The 24,887-nt window shown below is 45.6% G+C and overlaps 1 protein-coding gene and 1 pseudogene across 7 annotated transcripts in view; one reads left to right on the forward strand and one right to left on the reverse strand.

Annotated features, from left to right (window-relative positions):
* The window catches only part of LOC136845307 (myosin heavy chain, striated muscle-like), a 58,400-nt pseudogene extending 50,716 nt beyond the window's left edge, over positions 1-7,684 (reverse strand).
* Positions 7,685-8,393: 709 nt separating this feature from the next.
* The window catches only part of LOC136845306 (zinc finger and BTB domain-containing protein 44-like), a 53,173-nt gene continuing 36,679 nt past the window's right edge, over positions 8,394-24,887 (forward strand). The window contains exons 1-3 of one of the 7 annotated variants that reach the window (XM_067115515.1): positions 8,394-8,530; positions 8,849-9,040; positions 18,969-19,077. In XM_067115515.1, coding sequence (XP_066971616.1) covers positions 18,997-19,077 — 81 coding nt within the window. In that variant the 5' untranslated portion in view covers positions 8,394-8,530; positions 8,849-9,040; positions 18,969-18,996. Of the gene's footprint in view, positions 8,531-8,848; positions 9,041-10,259; positions 11,508-18,968; positions 19,078-24,887 lie in introns of those variants that run through there. The other 6 variants (XM_067115518.1, XM_067115512.1, XM_067115517.1 and 3 more) reach the window with 6 other exon arrangements.

Here is a 24,887-nt window from a genome sequence, read left to right on the forward strand (position 1 = left end):
TCAAAAACGACTGATTATCACAGACCGACAGACAGACAGACAGACAGCCAAAACATACTCCAAAGAACCACTTCCAACGAACACTCTCTCTCTCTCTCTCTCTCTCTCTCTCTCTCACCTCTCTCCATTCTCAGCTACAAAACGTTGGGAAATGCTAAATAAAAACAAATTTCTTCATCCTTATATTTCTCCCCCTTTTAGCATTTCCAAAATCAACACGGTTCACAAAGTGCCTTTCAAATCCAGTCGAATACCAAAAACAACCAAAACGGATGCTCACTGACAGGTCCTTTAGAAATCCAAGTTGAGCGGAGGAACTGACAACAGGTCTCTCAGACAGCTCTCTCTTCCAGCAACATTCAGATTTACATTTTCTCCTCCATTCTCTCCCAGATTCACGCTATCTTCTTCACTATTACCACTCTCAATTTCATCCACAATCTCATCTATACCCTCTAACTCGTTCCCAAATACCTCCCCCATTCTTCAACTAACTTGATCCCATTCGCTCATTGACCTTTCCGGATTCTTGCAACGATTCATTCATGCTTTCAATAGAATATCTATCACTGCTACGCTCTCTTACTCTTACACTTTGCTCACCTCCAACCGCTCACTAACACGTTCAGTCAACTCAGTTATATCAAAACATATGCTATACGTTCTATCCATACCATCCCATTCATCGTGTATTACACGCAATCACTCATTTCCACTTTGGCACTCACACCCCTATCACACAACTTACGATCATTCAGTTCACTGACGTTCTTCCCTTTCTTACGTTTTCTGCCATACTCTATCAAAACAAATTGCTTCATGCACTCGCCCAGTCTTTCCAGCAAAGCCCCCTCATGCAACAACCCCTCACTACATGCATCACAGGGCTTGCATCCTGGAGGATCCACCCATTTGAACCCCTTCACACTCAGTTTCATTAGCTGTCACAGGACCCTCTTACGTCTACATACACTTGATACATGCCCTTCCATTCCACATTATCACACTGAGGCTCTCGGTTCTGAACACATTCTCGCATAATGCCCATTCTTACCACAGTTTTTACATTCATAACTTACTAATTAGCCCAACATGACCCATCTGTCCGCACCTGTAGCATTTAACCCCCTATCTTTCTGAGACTCCCTTCCAAATGTCCCGGTTGCCCACACCAAACACTCCTAAAGAAAATTTTACATCATTCTTTGTATGTCCTTCCTTTCCACATCTAAACAAAGACTTCCACTCATACAGACCTTCCCCTTTGTACACTACTATCCCTAAAAAGTCAACCCGTTGTTCCCTTACAAACCCACCATTCATCCTCACTGGCAAAACATTACTTGCTCGTACACTCCTATCTATTACACTATCGGCCATTCTCATTGGGCCCCTCAACACTGCATCCCTAAAGCTTCCAAACTCTGGTACTCTCTCATCTACCCCAGCCCTTACACTTACACTTCTGCTCTCTTTATAACCCTGTCAAGCTCATAATCTTCTACAATTTCCAAAATTTCTCCCCAAGTCAACCTTTCATTCGTCCATCTTTTCTTCTCCTTCCGCTTCAAGTTCACAAATTCTCTAACTCCATCTGGCACTGTCCCTAACAACTTCCGTACTAACTCCTTACATTCATCTATCCCATCATCCCCAAACTTCTTCCTTGCCAACGTCTCCAGGACAAGCATACAGTGACAAGGTTTCCCCAGCTTTCATTCTTGCCTCATCAAATTCATTCTTCCTCTTATACTTAACACTCGTTTCAGTATTAGCTTGCTCAACTAATCTAGCTTTCACCTTGTCATACTCAACCTCTCCCACACTCATAATAACCCTATACATGTCAAGTGAAAAACCCAGTCAAATACTCTCCTAATTCTGAAGCCCATACTCTCTTACTTTCCCATACTTATCCTGACAAAACCGATAGGCCCTAAAGAAATCATGCACATCCCTACTTCCATACTCATTATACTTTTCACTGATCATGGTACCTCCCTCACATACATAGCCTTTCTCACTTCTTTCTCACTTTCACTCTCAGCTGACTTTCAGCTCTGTCCTTTCATACCCTCACGAATACAAAGAGTCCACTTCTGCACTTACATTCATCTTACTCAACACTCTTCTTCCCCTCTTTTATCCACTTTTATCCACTCACCTCCATCTACCTCACTATCACTACTGCCTTCACCTCTCCTTCTTTCCTGCCTTTCCCACTTCCTTTCCCTTCTTACCAGTTTCCTTTCCCTTTCCCTTCTTCCTTTTTCTTCCCCTGACTTATCCTTACTTTCCCTCTGTTCCTTCCCCTTGCTTTTCATTCCCTTTTTCTTACCCTGCCTCTCATTCCCTCGTTTCTTACTTCCTATTCCCACATCACTTTCATCACTCACGTTCCATTCACTTCTTCCTCCTTTTCTTTCTCTCTTGCCCCTTCACACGTTCCAGAGAACCTGCCTCCAACAGCCCCTTCTCCAAAAACACCCTTGAACATACCTTTCACCATTTCTTCCACACCTTTCATCATTCCCTCCAACTTTTTATCCATCCTCTCTTCCATTCTCTCTTCTGACTCTTTCATCTCCCCTTTCATTTCTTCTTTTGCACTTCTTTATTATTAATTCTCCACCTCCTCCAACTGACTCCTCAATCTCTCATTCTCACTTTCAACCACATTCTCCTCTCTCAACGATAACCAGTTCCTCTTCCATCCTTCTCTTCAGTCACACTACCAGCCACCAACCTCAATTGCAGCTGCAACACCAGCTGCCCCACGTTGGGCGCCAAATCTTATGTGGCGGAATTGCTAAACCCTCAAACAAAACAACACTCACCTGATCTTCGGTTGCTGGAGATGGGTAAAGGTTTTGGTCGCCAATCACCACAACAGAAACCACAAAACAAAATTTCAACGCCAAACCCTCCACCAACAACGAACAAAAAAGAGACACATGCACCATCTCCATGGTCCTGGGAAAAAAAAGCCAGGCCTGAGGCATTATAGGTTGGACCTCAACTGCCCAAGACCTCCCTCCACAAAACTCCCGACAGACCGACAGACAGAGAACAGCCGCAAACCAACTCCAACAACCGAACCACTCACACTCAATTACACTCTCTCTCTCTCTCTCTCTCTCTCTCTCTCTCTCTCTCTCTCTCACAAAACGTTGGGAAATGCTAAATAAAAACAAATTTCTTCATCCCTCTATAAGCATTGACTCCAACACGAGAGCCAGGGAATTACCTTCTGCAGCAACAAACTACAGGGTTAGTACTAAAATTTACTACAGGGTTACTAGTAGGAGAAAACCTGACTGTCCATCTAAGGATGCACTCAAGGAGGAAGATTTCCTCAGCCTATCACGCTCCAATTTAAGCATATAGGCTTCATATTTCTTCCACTCACCCTCAGACAATCCCACACATTCATTACCGATTATCATAGAGCATTGAACACCCTTACATATCATACATAAAGAGTGAGGAACTATCAAAGTCTTGATAGCCTCACCTTACATTCACCCAAGCTACAGACTCAATAGCTAGAGGTAAGACATCTTAATTATAAGAAAAGTCAAAAGCAAAATCAAAAACGGTCCACAAAGAGCGTATGCCAAGTCACAGATCCAGTCGAATACCAAAAAACAACCAAAATACTTAAGTGACAACAAATTTCGAAATCCAAATGGCGGAGGAACTGACAACAGGTGTTGACAGTCCGGCGACAGAGAAAATCTGAATAGAAAATGGGAATGGTTCCTGATACCCGCCTCCCAGCGGCGGAATGGGTACTAACCACCTGCCCGGCCACTGCGTGTGCCGCGAGTTTTGAAATTCTGTCGGACTTGGAGAATACAGCTATATATATATCTGGCAGGTAAGTCTCATGAACAAAATCTTAGTTTTGGTTTAGCAAATGCACCTGCTGCTTTTCAAAGAGCTATGAATGTGGTGTTAAGTGAGTTTCCTCATGAAAATGTGATGGTCTTTCTGGATGACATTTTGGTGGTGAGTAAGACAGTGGAGGAGCATAAAAGATTGGTGAATGTAGTGTTGCGGAAGTTGGAAGAAGTGGGTGTAAAAGTGAAAGTGGCGAAGTATGAGCGGTTTGCAAATGAAGTGGAATTTTTAGGACATGCAGTGAGTGTATCTGGCTTGCGAAAGTCAGAGAAATTTGTAGGGAAGGTCAGAGATTTCACGACCAGGACAGTGCATGAATTACGTGCATTTCTGGGATTAGTAGAATTTGGCAGGAAATTTATTAAAGATTGTTCAGGCATATCTAAGCCATTGACAGAATGGACTGTATGTAAGAAGAGCACCGTGCTGAAGTGGGATGAAAGGATGATAAAGACGAAATCAAGACAAGCTGAAAAAGACAGCGGCTACTCCACAGGGCAACTTCCTGCACCTTCACTTTGACACCTGCAGGATGGTGGACAAGAAACATTGTAACCTCCAGGCCAGCTAGGCAGGATCATAACGGAAGCAGCCCAGGACACGACCACCAGGAGAAGCAGCAGGCACGATCAGGACAGCCGATGCAGGAGCTATGGAAGCGGTTCAGAAGGCAGGAGCTACAGCAACCGCCAGGAACGTCACCAGCAGCGACAGGAACGATCAGGATGGCTGCGGCAGGAGACCAGGAATAGGCACCCAGAGATCATCACCGAGTCAACAAGAGCATAACACAGAAAGCAGGAGGAGCAAATGGATGAAAGATATGCCAGAGGCTGTGCCACAGCATACATGAAGGCCAGCAATGACAGCAATCAATCCACATCAGCGGAAACAGAGTCGGAATGATCCCGACATGGAACTATGCCATTCCAACCAGGTACAGCGGTCGATCCTGAAGCAAACACTGTATGAATGTCGGGACTCCTTCAGGCAGAGATATCCCAAGTGAAATATCCAGCCAACTACTGCTGTGCCCACAATGCTCATTGTCAACCTGAAAGAAAGAGCAAAGATGATTAGCAGAGGGAGACTCCTCTCGCTCTGAGGGGAACTGCCCTACGCAGCGAGAGGAGGCCCCTGAGAAGAGGTTGTCCGACCGCCTGCAGCCCCCGCACCTTTGCAGTCTTTGCCTGACGAGCGAGTGAAGAGGGCGAAGGAGAGATAAGGAAGAACCTACAGGGAGTGAGAAGGTAGGAGGGGAGGCCACCAAGGGCGATCTTGAAAGCGAAACTTATTGACAACGCCTGCAACCCCTCCCCAGCAACTCTCCATAGCGCAAGGAGTGAAAACAACACTCAGCACAAGTAGAAAGGAAGTAGTCATGCCCTTGTACACAGAGGGCGGGAGCCCAAGAAGGAGAGTGAACTTGTTTCGTCCCAATCAATGAAGGGGAGCGAAGATATTACGTCCCAATCTAATATATCAGAAAGTACAAGGGAATGCCTTCTGTATCTCAATAAAGGGCTACTGGAAGAGAAGCATTACCACTCGGTTACGCCCCTCTAAATACGCCCTTGGCTTTCAAACCCAAGACAGACACAGGGGAACGACGGCTTAATGCAGAGCTATCACAAATTGTGGGTTTGTATATTAATAAATACCAAACACACGTAATATATACACAAAAATACAGAAAGATCCCACCGGGATAATAAAGAGCTTAACAGCAATCAGGCAAAGAGATCCGAAAACGTCTGCAACACATGACGGCCGAAAGCAAACTGGAATGTTTACATCGAGGCAGGCAGGTATTCTCTGCCTACCTGATGGTAGTTACTGCCTAACCACCTTGTTCAAGAGTTTAACAGTCGTGTCCAGCTTCGCCGTAATTCCTAATGCAAAGGACCGATGGTTTGTATATTGTGTCAGAACAACTCTTTATTGCCATATGACACTGTATGTGTATATTTCATTTTCACTGTTATGTTATTAAGGGAAGAATAAAGTCTTATATATCAAACCAATGCTCTGAAAATACCCTTTCAAAAGATGTACAAATTATGTAGCACAATGCACTAGTAAATGCTCAGTACAGTAAAATAAAACAGAAATAATATTACACTATTAAATTTGCAAAACTTAATTTATATCCACCTGTTAATGTGGTTTTCTGCACGTACCGTAATTGCTGATATCCTATGTAATGTGATGGATATAACTCGAAAGCTCATTCTTCTAGGTTTCATTTAATATATCATAACATTATAAACTGTCATGATTACACATCTTAATTTCACGGAAGACGATAATACCACTCATTTTTTATAGCAGCAAAATTGGCAAAAATTTGTTTGTGGGTCACCTCAAAACTACTTCCGTGTAGAAGTCCCTGCAATATTCCTAGATGCCTGGCCAAGCAAAATGCATTCTACAGGGACCCTAGTTTATGAAAAATGACACCACCCTTTGACAGCATGAGGTGTCCATTGAACCCCCTCTGGTTCCCCGGGTATTAATTACAGGTTAACTACAGTCGACCAACAAAAAATAACAGTAAATTCTTGATAAGCAACCAAAATACTGTAGGAAAAGTCAATTTTTAGGAAATACCAGACAAGGAGCTAATGCTTAGGGTAATTCTAAGCCGTAGTTCCAAGGTGAGCTAGACTATGGCAATTGACGTTTTCCTATGTTTTATTTTAAAAAATGTTGTCTTAGTTGTAACTTTACTTTGAAAAATTTACAAAAGCAAAAATTTTAAGGTTAAGACTGGCTTACCAACTAATGTATTCATCTGTTTACTGATTGACAATTTTGAAGATTAGCACGACACCCCCTCCTTAAGATCATTAGCCAATCGTGACAGAAAGATACAGTTTGATACGGCCAAAAAAATATTACTTTAAATTTGAAAATCCAGTAAAACTCCTAAAAATATGGTTTAATGTACCCTAGCTTAGGTGTTTACTGATTATTGAGACAATTTTTGCTGTTTATTTACAATTCAACTTTATTTTATGGTAAAACGAATTGGAAGGGTGGGGTTCTAACGCGATCTTCACAATGCCGGTTTTGGTTCATTCCGCAGATCTGGTTTTTCCCATCACTGGTGGTCTTCAAAGGTCAATTAAGTTTTTAGTTACACGTTAAGTTATTGCACTTGCCCAACAACAAAATATTACTTTAAATTCTTGGAAAAAGCAAGTAGGGTAGAGTTCAATAACATAAAAACACCAATTGCCAAAGTCTTAACACTGTGGAACTATGGCTTAGAATTACCCTGCCAAATTTGTTCTACCTAAAACATAGGCTAGTTAGAAATACCATGCTAACTTAATCCTACCAGGATTAGGTCAAGGATTGTAGGCCTGTAGGCCTATAAGCTCAACTACTAGGCCTAGGTTATGCAGCCATGTTTACTTAGGCCTAGTTGTTATATATTTGGTAATGATTACTAGTTCTTTGGGCCTACCTGTTATTCAGGACATTTTGATTGCGTTCGTAGACCTCCTCCAGTTCGAGAATCGTCTTTTCTTCAGGTCGCCTAAATATCCCTGCTTCAGCTTGGGGTCTTTAATCCCGACGTCGTCGCCTTTATTCGGGAGAGTCTTCCATTTCCGGCTGACGAGCTTGTAGACGGGGACGTCTGTCATTTCTCACTTATCTATGGCGAAAGGATGATAAGTATTTAACAGGTAACTTAGATGTTAGGCCTTAAGCTTTGCGAGTGTGAAATGATGCAAGTTTGAGACAAGGGCAAGGGGTAGTAGTAGTATAGTAGTAATAATCGTGGAAGCTTGGCTATGTAACCCCACCTCCTTATTTTAGGTGTTCGGGCACTATTGAATTTTCTATCAGTTTGTTTCCACTTTTCTTTTATATTTGCAAAAGGGTTTCATATTTTTTCTTTGTTGTTTGTTTCTCAAATAAATTATTTCTGATTTTCCCCTTTTTTTCTTTATACCGCTCCTGCAACTCTATATTTTTTCACTGTTGTTTCCTTTCTTTCCAGATATCCTAATTAGGAAAAATTGTAGATTTTGATACACGCATATATATATATATATATATATATATATATATATATATATATATATATATATATATATATATATATATATATATATATTCCATTCTGTCCCTTCAGCCTGTTACCTAGAGGTTCAAATTTAATGGCGGCTGGAGGAGACGCCATTAAGTGGGGTTGAACTTATGTAGGCCTACCCCTCAGATCACCTGATTTGGGGGAAACCATAGCGACCTCTTAGCCCCGCATCATCCGATGTTTGGGGGCATTAGATAGCCGTCAGGGACAAAAGGGCCAATCAGGGCCGTAAGTGGGCTACTATACTGACCCTTAAGGACTTAGCTATAAGGCCTATTTTCCCTACGAACTTTTGGCTGGCTGTGTGACTGCTTTCAGATCGCCGATGTCCTGTGCCCAACCTAAGAACAAATCGAATGCGACGCCTTGCGACCTGGCCGAGACAAGCACTCTTTCCCCGAACGCCACAGCGTCAAGTTGGTGTGGGCAGCGGGCCTTTTCTCTTTGAGCTGGCACGGATCGCGAGACTCCTGAGGCCGAAATTCATCTTTTGTAACGAACTCAATGCACATAAGGAATGAGGTACGTCTGGAAGCATTCGGTCTCATGCCAGCATCTATTTCTCGTGAATTTCTCTCCATTTTCAGTATTTCCATCTTTTTATCCTCCTAAACAATGCCCCCCCCCCTTTGTCCAATCAGACCTAGCAAGCCCACTTGCCCCTCATGACTTGTCCCAAGCTCAAATTAAGTTAGTTCAGTGATCATAATTAGACCATTCCCACCATAGTGTTACCATGTGCTAATTAAATCTAATTGATCAACTCCTCCATCATGCATAAGTAATTTCATGTGAGAGAAAATCATTGGATTTGAATGCTAACCTGGAATTCTCTTCCAGAACCCTATTATCTGGCTCTTCAAGCGGTCTGCCCCTGACTTGTGAACCAAAAATAGTGTGGACGTTTAAGTGCCATCCTGCCACATGCAAGAATCTTCTGATTAAGCTGTCCCGGGGCACTAGACAGTTCCCCCCTAGTGAACAAGTTGCGTTAACAACCAAAAATCGTTTAACCAGTCCACAGTAAAGTCAGTAAGTGTCGAACTATTTCAGGGCTGTAGCCTTTTCAGATTCAGCAATTTGCTAGACAGTGTAGAGCTTTTATTGCACCTTGTATGTGATTGCTTGCCACTAAGTCAGCCGTTAAACGTTAATTTCTTGATTGCTTCATTTGTAAATAAATTCAGTTTCAAGCATTTACTGGTTGTAATTTACCAAGGCGACCTCCAATTCTTTGTTTACTTAGATGTAATATCAAGGTAAGTTAGTTTTATCATTACAGTTATTGCTTACACTCTGAGTGCTTTGTGTTGGTTTTCAAGGCAGTTAATTAAAAAATCCATTTTCATTCTTCCAACTGGCCTCAGAATGTAACAATATATATATATATATATATATATATATATATATATATATATGTATATATATATATATATATATAATATATATATATATATATATATATATATATATATAATGCATAGTGAAAGATTCAGAATGGACTAACTTTTCTCTATTATTGCACTTTTCTAACAATTTTTAGATTTTTATTTAACATTGTGGACATACTCGTACATTTGGCGAAACTGGCTGTGATACAGATCAAAGTCCACAGAATAAACTCTTTTGACTTTTATAATAATAGCAAGAAGATTTAAATCCTCTGTGTTGTCACTTAAGGCTGAGAAAAACAGGAGAAATTCACAGGAAGTGAAATTGCTCTGTAAAATTCAAAATTATGTAGCATAATATCTAATTTTCCATATATTTTCATAAACCACTTTTACCGTTAATTCAATGAAAATGCTTTAATATGGCAAGACAAATGATAAGACAGGTAATTCGTTAACAACTGCCTAAGAATTCTTCCTTGACTCCTATGATAAGTATCACACTTTCTCCTTGGTTTTCGTTCGAAAAATTATAATTAAATATTCCATAAATAAATAGCTAGCGACAATAACAGTACTGGGAAGCACTCTGGTAAAAAGTGCAACGTTTTATTATTTATGTTACTCAAATATCAAAAGGTAGGACATAAAATTCATGGAGAAAAAATATAAAAGTGTGGACGAGAAAGGATGGTCATTTGCAAATTTGCATGAATAAATTACCACTTTAGTAACTTAGGTGATCAAAAATAAAGATGGAAAGTAATAGTTTAAAAAGGAAAATATAGCAAGTAGCCAAGAAACCTGAGAATGCACTGATGGCCACTCATTGATCGACACGTACTATCCACCAAACTCAAGAAGAAGAACTGCTATTGTCAGATTTGTTTTGACTGGTAAAAGTTTGTTTACATTCGTCTTGAAATGGTGTTCCTTATCAGTTTACTTATCTGAGGGCAGTTTATTTACGAGGAGATGCTGGAAATATAAGTAACGGTAAAACTACAGAATAGCTCCGCACGGACTATTACCTCGGAAATTGATTTTTCCTATACTTTAGGGTAGGACTGGTGAAAGTGGTGTTGTTTATTGTTAACGCAGGTTTTGGGTGGGGGAAATCGCTGGGAGAAAGATCGGACTGTCATGTTATGGAATGGTTCCGGGCATGCGCAAGTCATTAGGGAACCATATGTTCAAGAAGGGATTGGCTAAGGAAATCTATTAAAAAAGGAACTATACTAACCTAACCAAATCTTACATAGTCTAGGCTGTGTTACTTAGCTGGGGGGCTCTGCTCCCAGACTCTCCAGTGAAGGAAACCACTTGGTACCGGTAATTCTAAGCCGGCTGTCCGTGGTGAGCTAGACTATGGCAGTTGGCGTTTTCCTGTGTTATTTTACTTGCTTTACAAGAATTTAAAGTCATATTTTGTCGGCCGGCTGTACCTAAACTGTAATTGATCTTTGAAGACTACACTACTGACAGGGTAGATCTAAGCCAGCATTCCGCGGCGAGCCTCCGCCTCCATAGCTAATACGGCAAAACTGTAACCGGTAAACACTCCTAAAAATACCAACCTAATGTACCGTAGGGGTGTTTACTGATTACAATTTTGCCGTATTAGCTATGGAGGGGGTGGTGGGCTCGCAGTGAGATGCCGGCTTAGACCTACCCCACGTTAGGTAATTCAAGTCGTGTAGTCATCAAAGATCAATTACAGTTCAGTTACAGCCGGCCGTCAAAATATTACTTTAAATTCTTGTAAAGCAAGTAAAATAACATAGAAAAACGTCAATTGCCATAGTCTAAATCACCGCAGACAGCCGGCTTAGAATTACCAACCACTTTTTACCAGAAGTTCCCCTACAACACTACATGCGCGATAGCATTCCAGGCCCAGGATGGCCAGCTTACAATAACATATCAGTTCAGAGGTTAATTACAGCAGTTACTGCCAAAAAATAATGGTAAATTCTTGATAAGCACCCAAAGTACTGTAGAAAAACTCAGTTTCCAAGGTAATAACCCACCCCATGAGGAGCTGTTTTATAGTTCTACCATAGTCTCACTTGTCTTGTGTTTTGATGAATTTCTATGATAATACTAAGGTAATATGAGTGATAAGTAGCCTATTTTTGGTTAGTATTTAGGAGGTTGGGTCAGCCCCATATTGGTGAATCCTATGGGGAAATTTGATAAAATAAAATTTATTTTTATTTAATCTTCATTTATTATTTTTATGGCAATGTGTACCAGATAGTCTGTTCATAGCAACTTACATGTTATTCTGATGTACGAACGAGTCGTAACTTATGGGTCCAGTGGAAGGAAGCCCCACCAGGCTACTGGCGAGATTGGATATGCTAGTATTAAATTGGGTTATGACCTCTTTCCCCCATTTAGACCTACCTCATGATGCTTAGTTGCCTAGATGGGTGAAGTATTATTCTAAAGTACTGTACATGTATGTGTATTTTGAGCATCAACTTTACGGATAAACAGTTGTAAATTTATGGGTTTGTTTAAAAGAAAAAAGTAAATTTTACTTTTAGAGAATTTCATACACCGTTAGGTATTTGTTCCAACACGGCATAAAAACCATCGGTCCTTTACATTAGGAATTACTTACGGCAAAGCTGGACATGGCAGTTAAACTCTTGAACAAGGTGGTTAGGCAGTAACTACCGTCATGTAGACAGGGAATACCCGCCTGCCCGGTTGTAAACATTCCAGTTTTGCTTTCGGCCGTCATGTGTTTTCAGATCTCTTTGCCTGACTGTCGTTAAGCTCTTTATTATCCCGGTGGGATCTTTCTGTATTTTTGTATATATATTACGTGTGTTTGATATTTATTAATATACAAACCCACGATAGCCTTGTGATAGCCTTGCATAAGCCGTCATTCCCTTGTGTCTGTGTCTTGGGTTTGATGGCCAAGGACGTATTTAGAGGGGCGTAACCGAGTGGTAATGCTACTCTTCCAGTAGCCCTTTATTTAGATACTGAAGGTGTTCCCCTGTACATCCGGAGATATTAGACTGTGATGTAATATCTTCGCTCCCCTACATTGATCGGGACGAAACAAGTTCGACCCCCTTCTTGGGCTCCTGCCCTCTGTGTACAAGGGCGTGACTACTTCCTTTCTACTTGTACTGAGTGTTGTTTTTGCTGCCTGCACTATGGAGAGTTGCGGGTGGAGGGGGAGGTCGCAGGCGCTGTCAGTAAGTTCCGCTTCCACGGCACCCTTGGTGGCCTTCCCTCCTTCCATCTCTCTCCCTGTAGGTTCTTCCTTATCTCTCCTTCGGGAGAGATCTCTCTCCTTCACAAGCAAAGACAGCAAGAGGTGAGGGGGCTGCAGGCAGTCGGGCGACCTCTTCTCAGGGGCCTCCTCTCGCTGTGTAGGGCAGTTCCCCTCAGAGCGAGAGGAGTTTCCCTCTACTAATCATCTTTGCTCTTCTTTCAGGTTGACAGTGCGCATCATTGGCACAGCAGTAGTTGGCTGGATATCTCAGTTGGGATATCTTTTCATGAAGGAGCCCCAACATTCATACAGTATTTGCTTCGGGATCGACCACAGTACCTGGTTGGAATGGCATAGTTCTACGTCGGGATTGTTCCGACTCTGTTCCCGCCAATGTGGATCGATCGCTGTCATCGCTGGCTTTCATGTATGCTGTGGCACTGCCTCTGGCGTATCTGTGGTCCATCTGCTCCTGCTGTTTCCTGTGTTATGCTCCTGTTGACTTGGCGATAGTCTCTGGGCGCCTCTTCTTGGTCTCCTGTTGCAGCCGTCCTGATCATTCCTGTCACTGTTGCTGTAGCTGCTGCCTTCCGAACCGCTTCTGTAGCTCCTGCATCTGCTGTCCTGATCGTGCCTGCTGCTTCTCCTGGTGTCGCGTCCTGGGCGGCTTCCATTGTGATCCTGCCTAGCTGCCCTAGAGATTATGATGTTTTGTGTCCACCATCCTGTAGAAGACGTCGGAGTGAAGGTGAAGGAAGTCGCCCTGTGGAAGTAGCCGCCGTCTTCTTCAGCTTATCTTTTATTTCATCTTCTGCTGCCTCTTCCCTTCCTCTCCCGAGGTTTGAGGGGGTTCCAGCGACCGGATAGACCTCCATCGGCCGAAGGAGAGGACGGCTGCTTCGTCCCCTTTGATGTCCTTGGATGTCTAGGGACTGCCTCCTTACGAGGAGGCAGTGGGTCTCCGTTGGCTCTTCCCAACGTTTGGGTTCGGGAACCGATTTGCACACCCCCGGGTTTTGTGTTTTGGGAGCTGTGGGCGCGCAGACCTCGGTTTGCGCTCCCGTTCCCAGTCCTAGAAGTTCCGCCTCTAAGACGGGTGCTGCTTCAGGCGCTCATTCGCGAGCCTCTGTGAGTGCTCAAGATTCTGTGGAATATTGAGTATCCCGATCTGGTCTGGAAAGTACTCTCCCCAGCCCAGTTCAGGAGCAGTGCGAGAGAAAGGGCCGAAGCACCCAGGTATCTCAGCTCTTCCTGCCAGCACTACAAGCACTCCCCGAGTGCTTACCAGTACTCGGTCGGATTCCCAGCCTGGTGTCTCAATCCTATCGGTTCGAACACCAGAAGAAGCAGGGAAGAGGTTCCCTACAGGAGTCCTGTGGGGCTTTTAAGGGACTGACGCTGCATCCTCGTTGCCAGTCTTAGAAGTCTGTGTCTAAGACTAGTTCTGTACCTGGCTCTTTTCGATTTCTTAGGAAACCAAAAGCAGCCACTCCCAATTTTTGGAAGCATCGTAGGTCGCTCGAATTCTGTGAAACACGAGTGTTCTCTTGACGAGAGGCACAGGACGAGAGAAAGTGCCGAGACGCTGTGAGACGCCCTGGTGTCTCGGTGCTGAGACGCCCAGGTGTCTTGATACTGCCCACCAGCTGCTTCGGTTGCTTGGTTCAAGCATACAGGATAGCAGACACAGAATTCCCCTTTAAACCTTCTTCTCGAGGGGCCTCGGTCTCGAAGGAGTTTAGAGTTCGGGAAATTAGCACTAGTTCATGGCAGATGAGTTCTGCCCTGTCCAGTTCTGATTGCTTTCGTGCGATCGGCTCGGCTTGGCTCGGCTCGGCTTGCTTGCACCACCCAGCCCCTGGTCATGTTCATGAGGCTGGCTTGGCTTGGCTTGCCCCGCTTGCCTCCCAGTCCGCCACCTACCACTCAGTCTGGATCGCGTTCGCATAATTGGCTCGGTTCAGTACTGCTCAGCTCGGCCCTGCTCGGTTTTTCCGAATCGGGTTCTCAGCACTATTCGAGTGAACTTTCTGCTCATCCCAGGAAAGTGCTTTGCCACGGCACAAACGCTCTTCTTCCCCTGTGTCACAATAATCTCCTTTGGTTGATTATCGCTCATGGTCCGCCTCTCCTGCTGGTCTTACTGGCAGGACAGGTAGGGGTACTCTTTCTCCTCACCTGTTCTCTTTTCCTCTCAATTGTTACGAGAGGCGCGAGATAGACAGAGAGAGCTCCATGAATTTGTCTTTCTTCAGAGTTTGGCTGCCTGGCGTGCTTTCAGTGTTGGTCACCCAATTGTCTCGTAGTACAACCAGGTAGCCGAGGAGGATTTCTTGGGATCTGTCAGGGTCTCCCTCCACGGAGAGAGGAACAGGGGTTTCACGCTTCGGAAGCAGCAAGGGTCTTCCTCTTCAAGGTGCAATCGCCCTCATTTCTTGGAGAACTTTGTGCCGATTCGTCGGCGTGAGGATCCCTGGGACAGGACCACGGCTCCCCCAATGAATAATCTTCATCACTCGCAACCCTTGCAGTTCCCAAAGGGGCCGAGAGTTTCGGGGGCCCCCACGATTCTTGCTTGCGAGAGCATTCATGACCAGATGAATACTTTTCTTCGGACTAGGAATTCATTCAGGTTGAGACACCAAGCTCCTCCCCTGCCTCAACACAGTACAAATTCTTTTTGCCTCGGAGGATCTTGCTGACTGCAGGTTGTTCTGACAGTGCTTCACCCGGACTGGGTTCTCTCTCTGCTTCTCCTTGCCATGAAGGGTATTCTCTTCCGTAACGAGAGGCGGCGATCTTGGAGGACACTTGCTGGTTTCCTCCAGACAGTCTCCTGATGGATCCACAATCCTTCACTCTTAGGTTTTCTCTCCTTGGATATGACCATTCCTGAAAATAACCCTGCCTTCTGGAGACTGGTCCTGTCCGGGGGTGGGTCTTCTTATACCAGATGGCAATATGTGGGCAATTCTAGTGCTAAGAAGAAGGACTTTGTCCGAATTCGAATCTCTTTTTTTTGTAAGTCACGAGTTGGCTCGACCCTCAGGAACGAACCTTTATTTGGTTCTGCCTTTCTCTTTCAGAGATTTGCCAGATACTGCAGTAATCAAGGTTTGTACCAGGGCACTACCTTGTCCTTTGGAGAATGGCCAAGATCTTTGTGCCTTAGTCATCTTGGCTCAACCTTAAGTTCAAGCCAACCCCCCTCAACTCCTAAGAAGTCCCAGGCTTTGGAAGAAGATCACGGAACATATAGCCCTCTTCTTCCCTTCTGGGAAAGTGTGCATAACTGTTTCTCTTTCCACCCTCTTTCCCATAAGGGAGGAGGGCAGAAGGGAAGAGAGAAAGAAGTATCGACTGGGCAGTTCTCCTACTGAAGATGCCTGGATGAAATGATACGTATTGAGTCTCTGGACCTTGCAGTGACATTGCCAAGACCTGGGAATGGATTCCTTCAGGAGAAGTATCTATTTCCTTTAGGTCTCGGCAATTCTTTTCATCAAACTTCCATCCCGCTTCCTCTCCCGTGCTCCCAATTCAGGAAATGCCAGCCCGGCTAGAGATAATCGTCTTGGTATCCTATCATCTTGTAGAAGCTTCCCCATGATGGAGAATTAAGGAGGTCTGCTTCCATTCCTCCATCCTTCTTTCCTTTTCGAAGTATGAGGAAAGAATTAGGCTACTGCTTGATTGAAGGAACCTTTGAATATGCTTGCATATTCTCACTTCGTGTGTCTACTTCCGGATTCACAGATCGAGGAATAGGCGCACACCTCTAAGACCTTGTCTTGAAGGTGTGTGAGCAAGACGATCAATACCTTCTCATCAACATCCTGAACTCAAGGCAGCCTTTTTGCCTTCCGAGAATTCAGGATGAGTTTTGCAACACTCATTGGTTTCGTTGAACAACAAAACCACAGTAGTGGCATATGTCGACAAACAAGAGGGAATTGTTTTTTCCTCCTGTTTCATCTGTCGATATTTGCAGGTACTCAAGTGTTCTATAGTGTACTCGATAGCTCAGTTAGCCAGATACATTCCCACTGGGGATGTACTGGTAAGGGAGCTCAGCCTTGGGTTTGAGTGATTGGGGTGGAACGTGCTCTTCACTCTTTTCCTCACAAACATTCACAAAGAGACTGCTCGACTGAGAGATCCCTACCGTCTTTCTGTTGCCTCCGGCACAACAAAGTTGGTAGTTTTCTCTCTCCTTTGTACCAGACCAAGGGGCTGCTACGGTGAGGCATGCTGTCATTCTGGGAAAAATCGATATCTATGTTTTTCCCTCCATGTTTGTCTGTTTCAGTAGGGGTTCACAAGCACTGCTCATCCTGAGTTACAGACAAATGCTGGAAGACTTTGCCTTTCACCCGACCTGATAGCTCTGCTTCCGAGGCATCAAGAAGAGTTCTCCTTGATCCAGCATCCTATAGCAGCTACACAAGAAGCGGTTCTTGAGGCAGTACATCCCTGTGTGTTCAGGACTGGGAGACCTTCCAGCTTTTCTTGCAAGCACAGGCTTTCTTGCCGAGTGGCAGTGGATATAGCTGAATATCTCTTGAAGTCCTCTGCAACACTGTCCCAGGGACTGGATCTGTCTTCGCTGGTTGGTGTCGTTGACGGAACTTCTTCTCAAGTCAGAGTCGCTCTTCAAGTCTGGACTTCTTTGTCTTCTCCACCAAGGGTTGCTTCTCTCCATTTCAGTTGTGAAGAACATAGGCCCTTGCCACCTAGTCTTCTATCTGAAGTAGCCTTTTTCTCCTATGTTGAGATTTAGCTGCTGATGAGAAGCTTCTTCGGTCTTGCTGTCACAGTTCCAGAGAACTGTTCCCTGGGTGGCATGTGAGTCTCGTTTAGGGTTCCTGTCCCGTGCTCTGCATGTGCCCTTATGAGAGTCGTCTGACAGAGATTTTCCCTCTTAGGACCATCTCTCATCTTGCTCCGGCCTTGGCATAGAAGATGGAAGAACAGGTGAAGGGGATCAATACCTCGACTCCATGGATATCATAACTGGACTCCGAATCCATCAGCATCTATTGTCGGGTTCGAGTCATTCTTGTTCCCCTCCTCTTTGGACTCTGTATCGATGATCCAGATCAATTGTTACCTTGTCCTATCAGGGAGCTGTGGTACTTTCTGAAAAAGCTCGACATTCCTAACCTGGATGTCGTCGACGTTTTCTCTAGTACTATCTCTCCCAAGGAAGAAGTGTCTAAGGACACATCTTTCTCCTTCGTGAAGCGATCGAAGGAGGTACTCGGCAGCTGGTGACGACGATACTGGTACTTTCCACCTGAGAGCTCACAAAGTCAATGGGTTGGTCCGTCCCTCACATTCCAGAAGTTTCTCTTAGTCTGAAGCAAGATTGGGTCTCATAGACCACACTCTTGTCTTCTTCATGTGGTCTTGCCCACAGGCCCTTGGAACCTTTTTCCTTGGTCCTGTGGTGGCTGCTCAATAAGTTGTGTTTTCTTACTGGGCTCCTTCAAGAGGACTAGTAGCATCTTGCCTAAGGTGTTGGTTCTGGAAGTGAGAAGGATACTGAGAGTGACTGGCCTCTCCTCCTCCTTCCTCGTCCTCCTACTTCTCCCTCGGGATGAGAATAGGACTCAAACCGATACTTGCTGGATCTGGTGTCTGATGTGATAAGACTTCACATCAAGCTGCTCCTTCCTCTAGCAAGGGGAGGAAGGAGAGACTGGCAATAAGGAAAACCCTATCTCAGGTTTTCCTTACTGCCTCCTGGCTCTTAGATTCTTCTAATCCTATTTTGTATGAGTTACATTTCCTCACTCATGCAAAAAGGTCCAGTATCTGAAATTTGATCTTGCAGTTCCTACACTCCAATCAGTATGTCAGAGGCATGGTACTCCTCCTCGCCCTTTCTATCAGGAGTAGCCCAGGTGTGTAGAACTCCAGTCAGTTCAAGAGACTCACTCAGATTCCTCCCTCCAACCAGTGAGTCTTCCTAATGTAAAGGACCGATGGTTTATGTATCGTGTCGGAACAAATCACAATTTTTAAAAGTAAATTGTATTTTCCCTAACTACAGTATACAAACCTGAGGTCCTTTACATTACATTTTTATGCTTGCCTCATGCCACCCTTCAATCTGAACCTGGGCTGAAAGGCAAACTGGAATGTTTACATCCAGGCAGGCAAGTATTCCCCGCCTACCTGACAGTAGTTACTGCCTAACCACCTTGTTCAAGAGTTTAACGGCCATGTCCAGCTTCGCCATAAGTAATTCCTAATGTAAAGGACCTCAGGTTTGTATAGTTAGGAAAAATACAATTTACTTTTAAAAATTGTGATTTTTTCTCAGTATTTTCCAGGTGATTCACTTCTAGAAGATGGATGCCAGAAATTGTAGAGTTGTTTGGAAATCCCATTCTACCGAGATAACAAGTATTTTACTGAAGTTCAGAGATGAGGTAAGTCTCTCATTTGTTTTCTAAGATGGTTTTTTCAATGGAGGTGCATATTTGATGAAAAGAAATGTGAATTAGGTAGTAGAATTCAAACCTGGCCAGACTGTTAAAAATTCAGTGTTATAAAAATGGTGTGTTCCTACACAAATACTAAATCTCTATTTGTTGGATTCAATTGATCCTTACTTCTCACCCCTCAAATTAAGAGTGAATAGCAGGCTGTTGTTTGTAATGGCAAGGCTATTCTGAAATAAAAGTCTTATTTAAGTGTTGTTCCTGCCTTTATTTTACAGGTGCTTTTGTTCCATTTGCATTTTTGAAATAAATGATAAAATGCCAGTCCTGAATTATTTTATTTTTTGCCACTTACTTATAAGCATTTTTTGTTCCTATACAACATACAAACCCTTGGTCCTTTACATTAGGAATTACTTTCAGTGAAGCTGGAAACGGCCATTAAACTTTTGAACTAGATGGTTAGGCAGTTAACTACCGCCCGGTAGGTGGGAGTCCTGTCTGCTTGGATGTAAACATTCCAATTTGCTTTCAGCTGTCATGCAATGCAGACCTTTGTGCTACTGCCCTTATTGCCATTTCGCTGTCTTCCCGGTGGGATCTTTCTTGTTTATGCTTGTTCTTGAGTGTATTTGTGTTTTATATTAATTTTGAATTATGCAAACCCATGAATCATCTAAGCCTGTTCGGGAGGTCGTCACCCAGCGTTTATGCCCTGGTGTTGGCGACAAGGGTTGTACTCACTTCCGATCGCCAACCGATGTTGACACTCATGTCCTCTGCACTACTTGGAGGGGGCATGACTGTAATCCTCAATCTAATTGTGTTGAGTGTTGTTCTTGGTCGCCTGCTCAGTGAGTGAAGTTCACTTGGAGGAAACGGTATAGGAGGAAGGCTACCAAGGCATTGGCGGGAGGATATACGCCTCCGACTACGCTCTTGATAGCTAACCCCTCCCCCTCGCTTCTCCCACCCGGTGAACTTCCTTTTCTGGTGGTCTCTCCTTCGGGAGCAATCTCTCCCTCGTCATCTTCACTCACTTTGTCAGATGAAGCTTGTTGGGGCGGCAGGTGATCGAGATGACCTCTTCTTGGGGGCCTCCGCTCACTCCAAGGCGGAACTTTTCTCTCAGAGTGAGAGGAGTCCCTCTACTCACCTGACTTTGCTTGCTTCTTCAGGTTTGACAGCTGAGTGTTGTGAGGCAGCTGATCTTCAGGGAGCATGGATCTCCTTGGGGCTCTCAGGCACTCCATCTGTGTAGGGTATCTTGGCGTACCTGAGGCATTTCCCGTTGGTCACCCATGGTCACCCATGCTGCTGCTACCCCAACGACGACCACGGTAACCATGACGGTATTTCGAAGGTCCCCTGTCGGTGTCAGTGCACTTTCCAACTCTTAAAGTTTCCAACGGTGGTGGACCAGACTGCTGTTCATGCTCTGGCACCCCAGTATGAGGTGTTTATGCCTGCTGTGCTGCTCTTGCTGCTCCTGCTGCCCCAGCTGTTCCTGTGGTTTCTGCTGCTCCCTCTTAGATGGGAGACCTGACCGCCATCCTGAAGATGTCGAGGAAGAAATCAAAGGGGTCCCATAAGGTATCATCGTCTTCAACTTGTGTTGTCTGTTGCCTCCTCCCCTTCTACTTCTGAGGCCCGTCGGCCAAACAAGAAGAAGAAGGCTGCCCTCCCCCCAGAAGTCCTGTTGATCGTTCTGTACGAGATTCGGGAGTATTGGGTGCTCGCCAAGCCCAGCACTGGCGAGTCCGCTCCTGGTCTGGTTTAGGCACAGGGTGGGAGAAAGTGCCAAACCATGCAGGTGTTTCAACTCTTCCTGCCAGCACCGCTTCAAGTGCGTGGCCAGATTCCAAAAATGGTGTCTCGGACCTGACGGTCCGAATACCCAGAGACGTAGAGAGGAGACCCCCTGTTCAGTCTTCTTCTCGAGGTTCTGACTTCAAAGAAGACTGGAGCACGTCGAGAGGACGGCGCAGGTTTGTGTCAGGCAGCTCCCAAGCACTCGACTCTATTCAGCCCCTGATCGCATTCGTAGGATCGATCTCATTCACCAGAGGGGGTTGCTCAGGTGCATTCGGGTGAACCTCTCTGCTCTCCTCAGGACAGCGCTTCGCCAAGGTGTTGGTGCTCTCCTAGACCCATGCCGCCTTCACTACCACAGGTTGGTGACCCCCTCACAGCCTACCTCTCCTGCTGGTTCTTCTGGCAAGACAGGTAGGATTGCTCTATCTCCCTCACCTGTCCCCTCAACCTCTTGGATTTTACTGGGAGGTGTGAATCGGAAAGGAGGGACTCCAATAAGTTGCTTCTTGGAGTTCGGCAACAAGGACCTACACCCCGTGTTTGGTTCTTGGACCGGCTCAGTCATACTCTTAAGTAGTTGAGGATGGATCCCAGGGGTCTGCTGAGGTTCTCCCTCCTGCAGGGAGATTAGGTCGGTAGGACCGCACCCTGGAAGGACTCAAGGATTCTCTTCCTCAGGTTGCATATACCCCTGAGATACGGAGGACCTTTGCAGAGATCATCGCGCTGATTCGTCAGCACAATGATCTCGCGGAGGGGACCACAGCTCCTTCTGTGGATCGTCCTTTGTGCCTCGAGTCCTTTAGGGGTCCCAAGAAGAAACCAAAGGCTTCGCTGGGGCTGCTGTGGTCTGCTTTTGCCGAGGGGGTACTTGATCAGACGTCCCGAAGACAATGACTGCCTTGTTCACCAGGCAGTGGCCTAGACTTCCGGGTCTGTGCATGCCACTGCGACCTGACCCTCAGGTCAGGCCACCACTTCCTTGGCCCATAAGAAGACCCAGGCTTTGAAGGGCACTCGCGGGAACACCCAGCCTTCTTCTTCCTCTGCCAAGATAGGTGTGCAATTGCATCTCTTTCAACCCTCTTTCCAGTTGGGAAAAGGGGACAAAGGTAAGAAGAAGAAGGGAGGACGCTAGGGGCGGCGTTCCCCTCCCGCTGCTGCCATTGGTGGGGGGATGCCTGTTGAGGCATTGGGCAATATGGCAGCAACATGGAGCCGAGACCTGGGTAGTGGATGTCCTTTGGGAGGGATATCTACTCCCCTTTGAGTCTTGGCCACCTATCACCAACAACCCAGTCCATCTCCTCACCTACATTCCTGGCTCACTGAAGGATCTCGCACTCAAGGAGGAGGTGCAAGTGATGCTGGAGAAGTGAGCTGTAGAAGTCATGTCGGATCAGTCCCCAGGCTTTTACAGCCGCACCTTTCTCGTAGAGAAAGCCTCGGCGGGTTAGAGACCAGTCATAGACATCTCTCCCTTGAACCGACGATTCATTCGTCAGACTTGGTTCACAATGGAAACAGTACACTCAGTGCTTGCCTCCATCAAGGAAATGACTTCATGCTTACGGTGGACTTGAAGGATGCGTATTTCCAAATACTCTTCCATCCGTCTTCTTGCAAGTACCTTTGCATTATCCTTGGGGAAGCAGTAGAGGCAGTCCCCGGTTATCGGCGGGGTTCCGTTCCTGACGGCGTGACGACAACTGAAAATCGGCAATAATAGCACTGATCCCTGGGTATAGCGGTGCCGATAACCGGTTAGTGGCTCCAATAACCGGTGACCAGCGCCGCCAATAAGAGGTGATCAGCGCCGATAACCGGTTATCAGTGACGAAAATCTGGTTATTGTCATCGCTAGACAAGCCCCACAAAACCGGATCGCCAGTAACCGAGGCTGCTGATAACCGGGGACTGCCTGTATTCTAGTTCAGGGTACTCTGTTTTGGGCCCTTGACTGCTCCCCAGGTGTTCACGCGAGTGTTCACTCTTGTGTCAGCTTGGGACCATTCGCACAGGATACATCATTTGAGGTATCTCAACGACAGGCTCATCCTGGTGAGCTCCTGCTCACAGTTCTTACAGGACAGGGATCGGCTTCTCAGGTTCTGCTACAGCCTAGGGGTCGTAGTAATCTCGGGAAGTCTGATCTCATCCCAAGGGTAGAGGATAAAGTACTTTGGCATGCTGATAGATACAGTAGCAGCAAGAGTCTTTCCCTCGGACTCTCATATCAGCAGGTTCAGGGAGGCAGCGCAGCTGTTCCTGTCTCGACGGGAGCAGCCAGCTTGACAATGGCAAGTCATCATCGGTCACCTGTTGTCGTTGGAGAAGCTGGACCATCATGGGTAGCTTCACCTTTGTTCTCTCCGATGGAGAATGAAGAAGTACTGGTCCCAGCCTTGAGACCCTCAATCCTTTCCCATTCCTCTTTCGGAGGAAGTAAGACAGGATTTAGACTGGTAGATGGTTGACAGGAACCTCTTAATAGGAATATCCCTGCATACTCCCCCTCCCGACATGCTTCTGTTCTCAGATGCAGCAATCAAGGGATGGGGCGCACACTTTGAAGAGTTGCTGACTTCAGGGGTGTAGAACCAAGATGGCAAGCATCTTCCCATCAACATCCTGGAATTAAGGCGGCCTTCCTGGCCCTCCAAGAGTTTCAGGATTGAATGATGAAACTCGGTGGTGTTGCTGAGCGACAACACCACAGTAGTGGCATATATCAACAAGCAGGGGGTTCCTTTATCCCTCCCGCTGCATCAGTTGACATTGCAGGTGCACGAGTGGGCAGTAGCTCACCCGATAGAGCTGTCAGCCAGGTACATTCCAGGCAAGAGGAATGTAGTGGCAGACAAACTCAGCCACCAGAATCAGGTGATGGGGACAGAGTGGTCCCTTCACTCAGACATCACAGAGAGGTTGAGCTGTGGGGCTTCTGGCCATCGATCTGTTTGCCACCCAGCACAACAGAAAACTTCAAGTCTTCTGTTCCATCGTTCCACACCCAGGGGGCCTTCCCTCCATTTTGTCTGATTTGCAAGTTGATAAGCAGGATGTTGATCACCCCGAATCTCAGGATGATTCTGGTGGCTCCCAAATGGCCGCAGACTGTTTGGTATCCCAACCTGCTAGCTCTGCCGTCCAAGGCACTGAGAGAGATTCCTCCCTAGTCCAACCTTCTGTGTCAACCACACATGGAGCGGTACCACCAGGCAGTGCTGTCCCTCTGTCTTCACAGCTGGAGGCTATCCAGCATCTCTTGCGAGCGAGAGGCTTTTCTCTCCGTGCAGCAACAAAGATGGCTGGATATCTCAGACAGTCCTCTGCAGCGGTCAGAGCCACTATTTAGCAGGTCGCGGACTTCCTTATCTTCCTTCGCCTAGGGAAGCTTCTCTCCATTTCAGCTGTAAAAGGCTATAGGGCCACACTTGGCCTACTCTTGTGCCTGAAAGGTGTAGACATCTCCTCACTGGAGATTTTGCTATTAATAAGAAGCCTCAAAAGGTCTTGCCCTCCCAGGGACCTCAGGCCCCCTGCATGGGATGTGACTCTTTTAAGGAGCCTGACTCGTGTACCGTACTAACCTTTACGAGAGTCGTCAGACAGGGATCTGACCCTCAAGACCTTCTTTCTGGTTGCCCTGGCATCGGCGAAGAGTGTAGGTGAACTGCATGGACTTTCCTTCGATGTTAAACACTCCAGGGGATGGGGATCAGTTACGTTCGACTTCATCCCAGATGTTGTTGTGGAAACTCAGAACCCGTCCCCTGACGCCAGGTTCAAGTCCTTCACGATCCCCTCCCTTGAGGACTTTGTTGATAATGATCCAGATGAGATGCTACTTTGTCCTGTTTGAGTGTGGTGGTACTATCTAAAGAGGACTCAACACCTCTGGCCTGAAGACAACACAGGTACTTCCGTCCGAGAGCTCGTGAAGTCAGGGGCATTGGTTCAACCCTCACGTTCCAGAAGAA

Source organism: Macrobrachium rosenbergii, chromosome 13, assembly GCF_040412425.1.
Source record: "Macrobrachium rosenbergii isolate ZJJX-2024 chromosome 13, ASM4041242v1, whole genome shotgun sequence".
In the NCBI taxonomy this organism is placed as follows: domain Eukaryota; kingdom Metazoa; phylum Arthropoda; class Malacostraca; order Decapoda; family Palaemonidae; genus Macrobrachium; species Macrobrachium rosenbergii.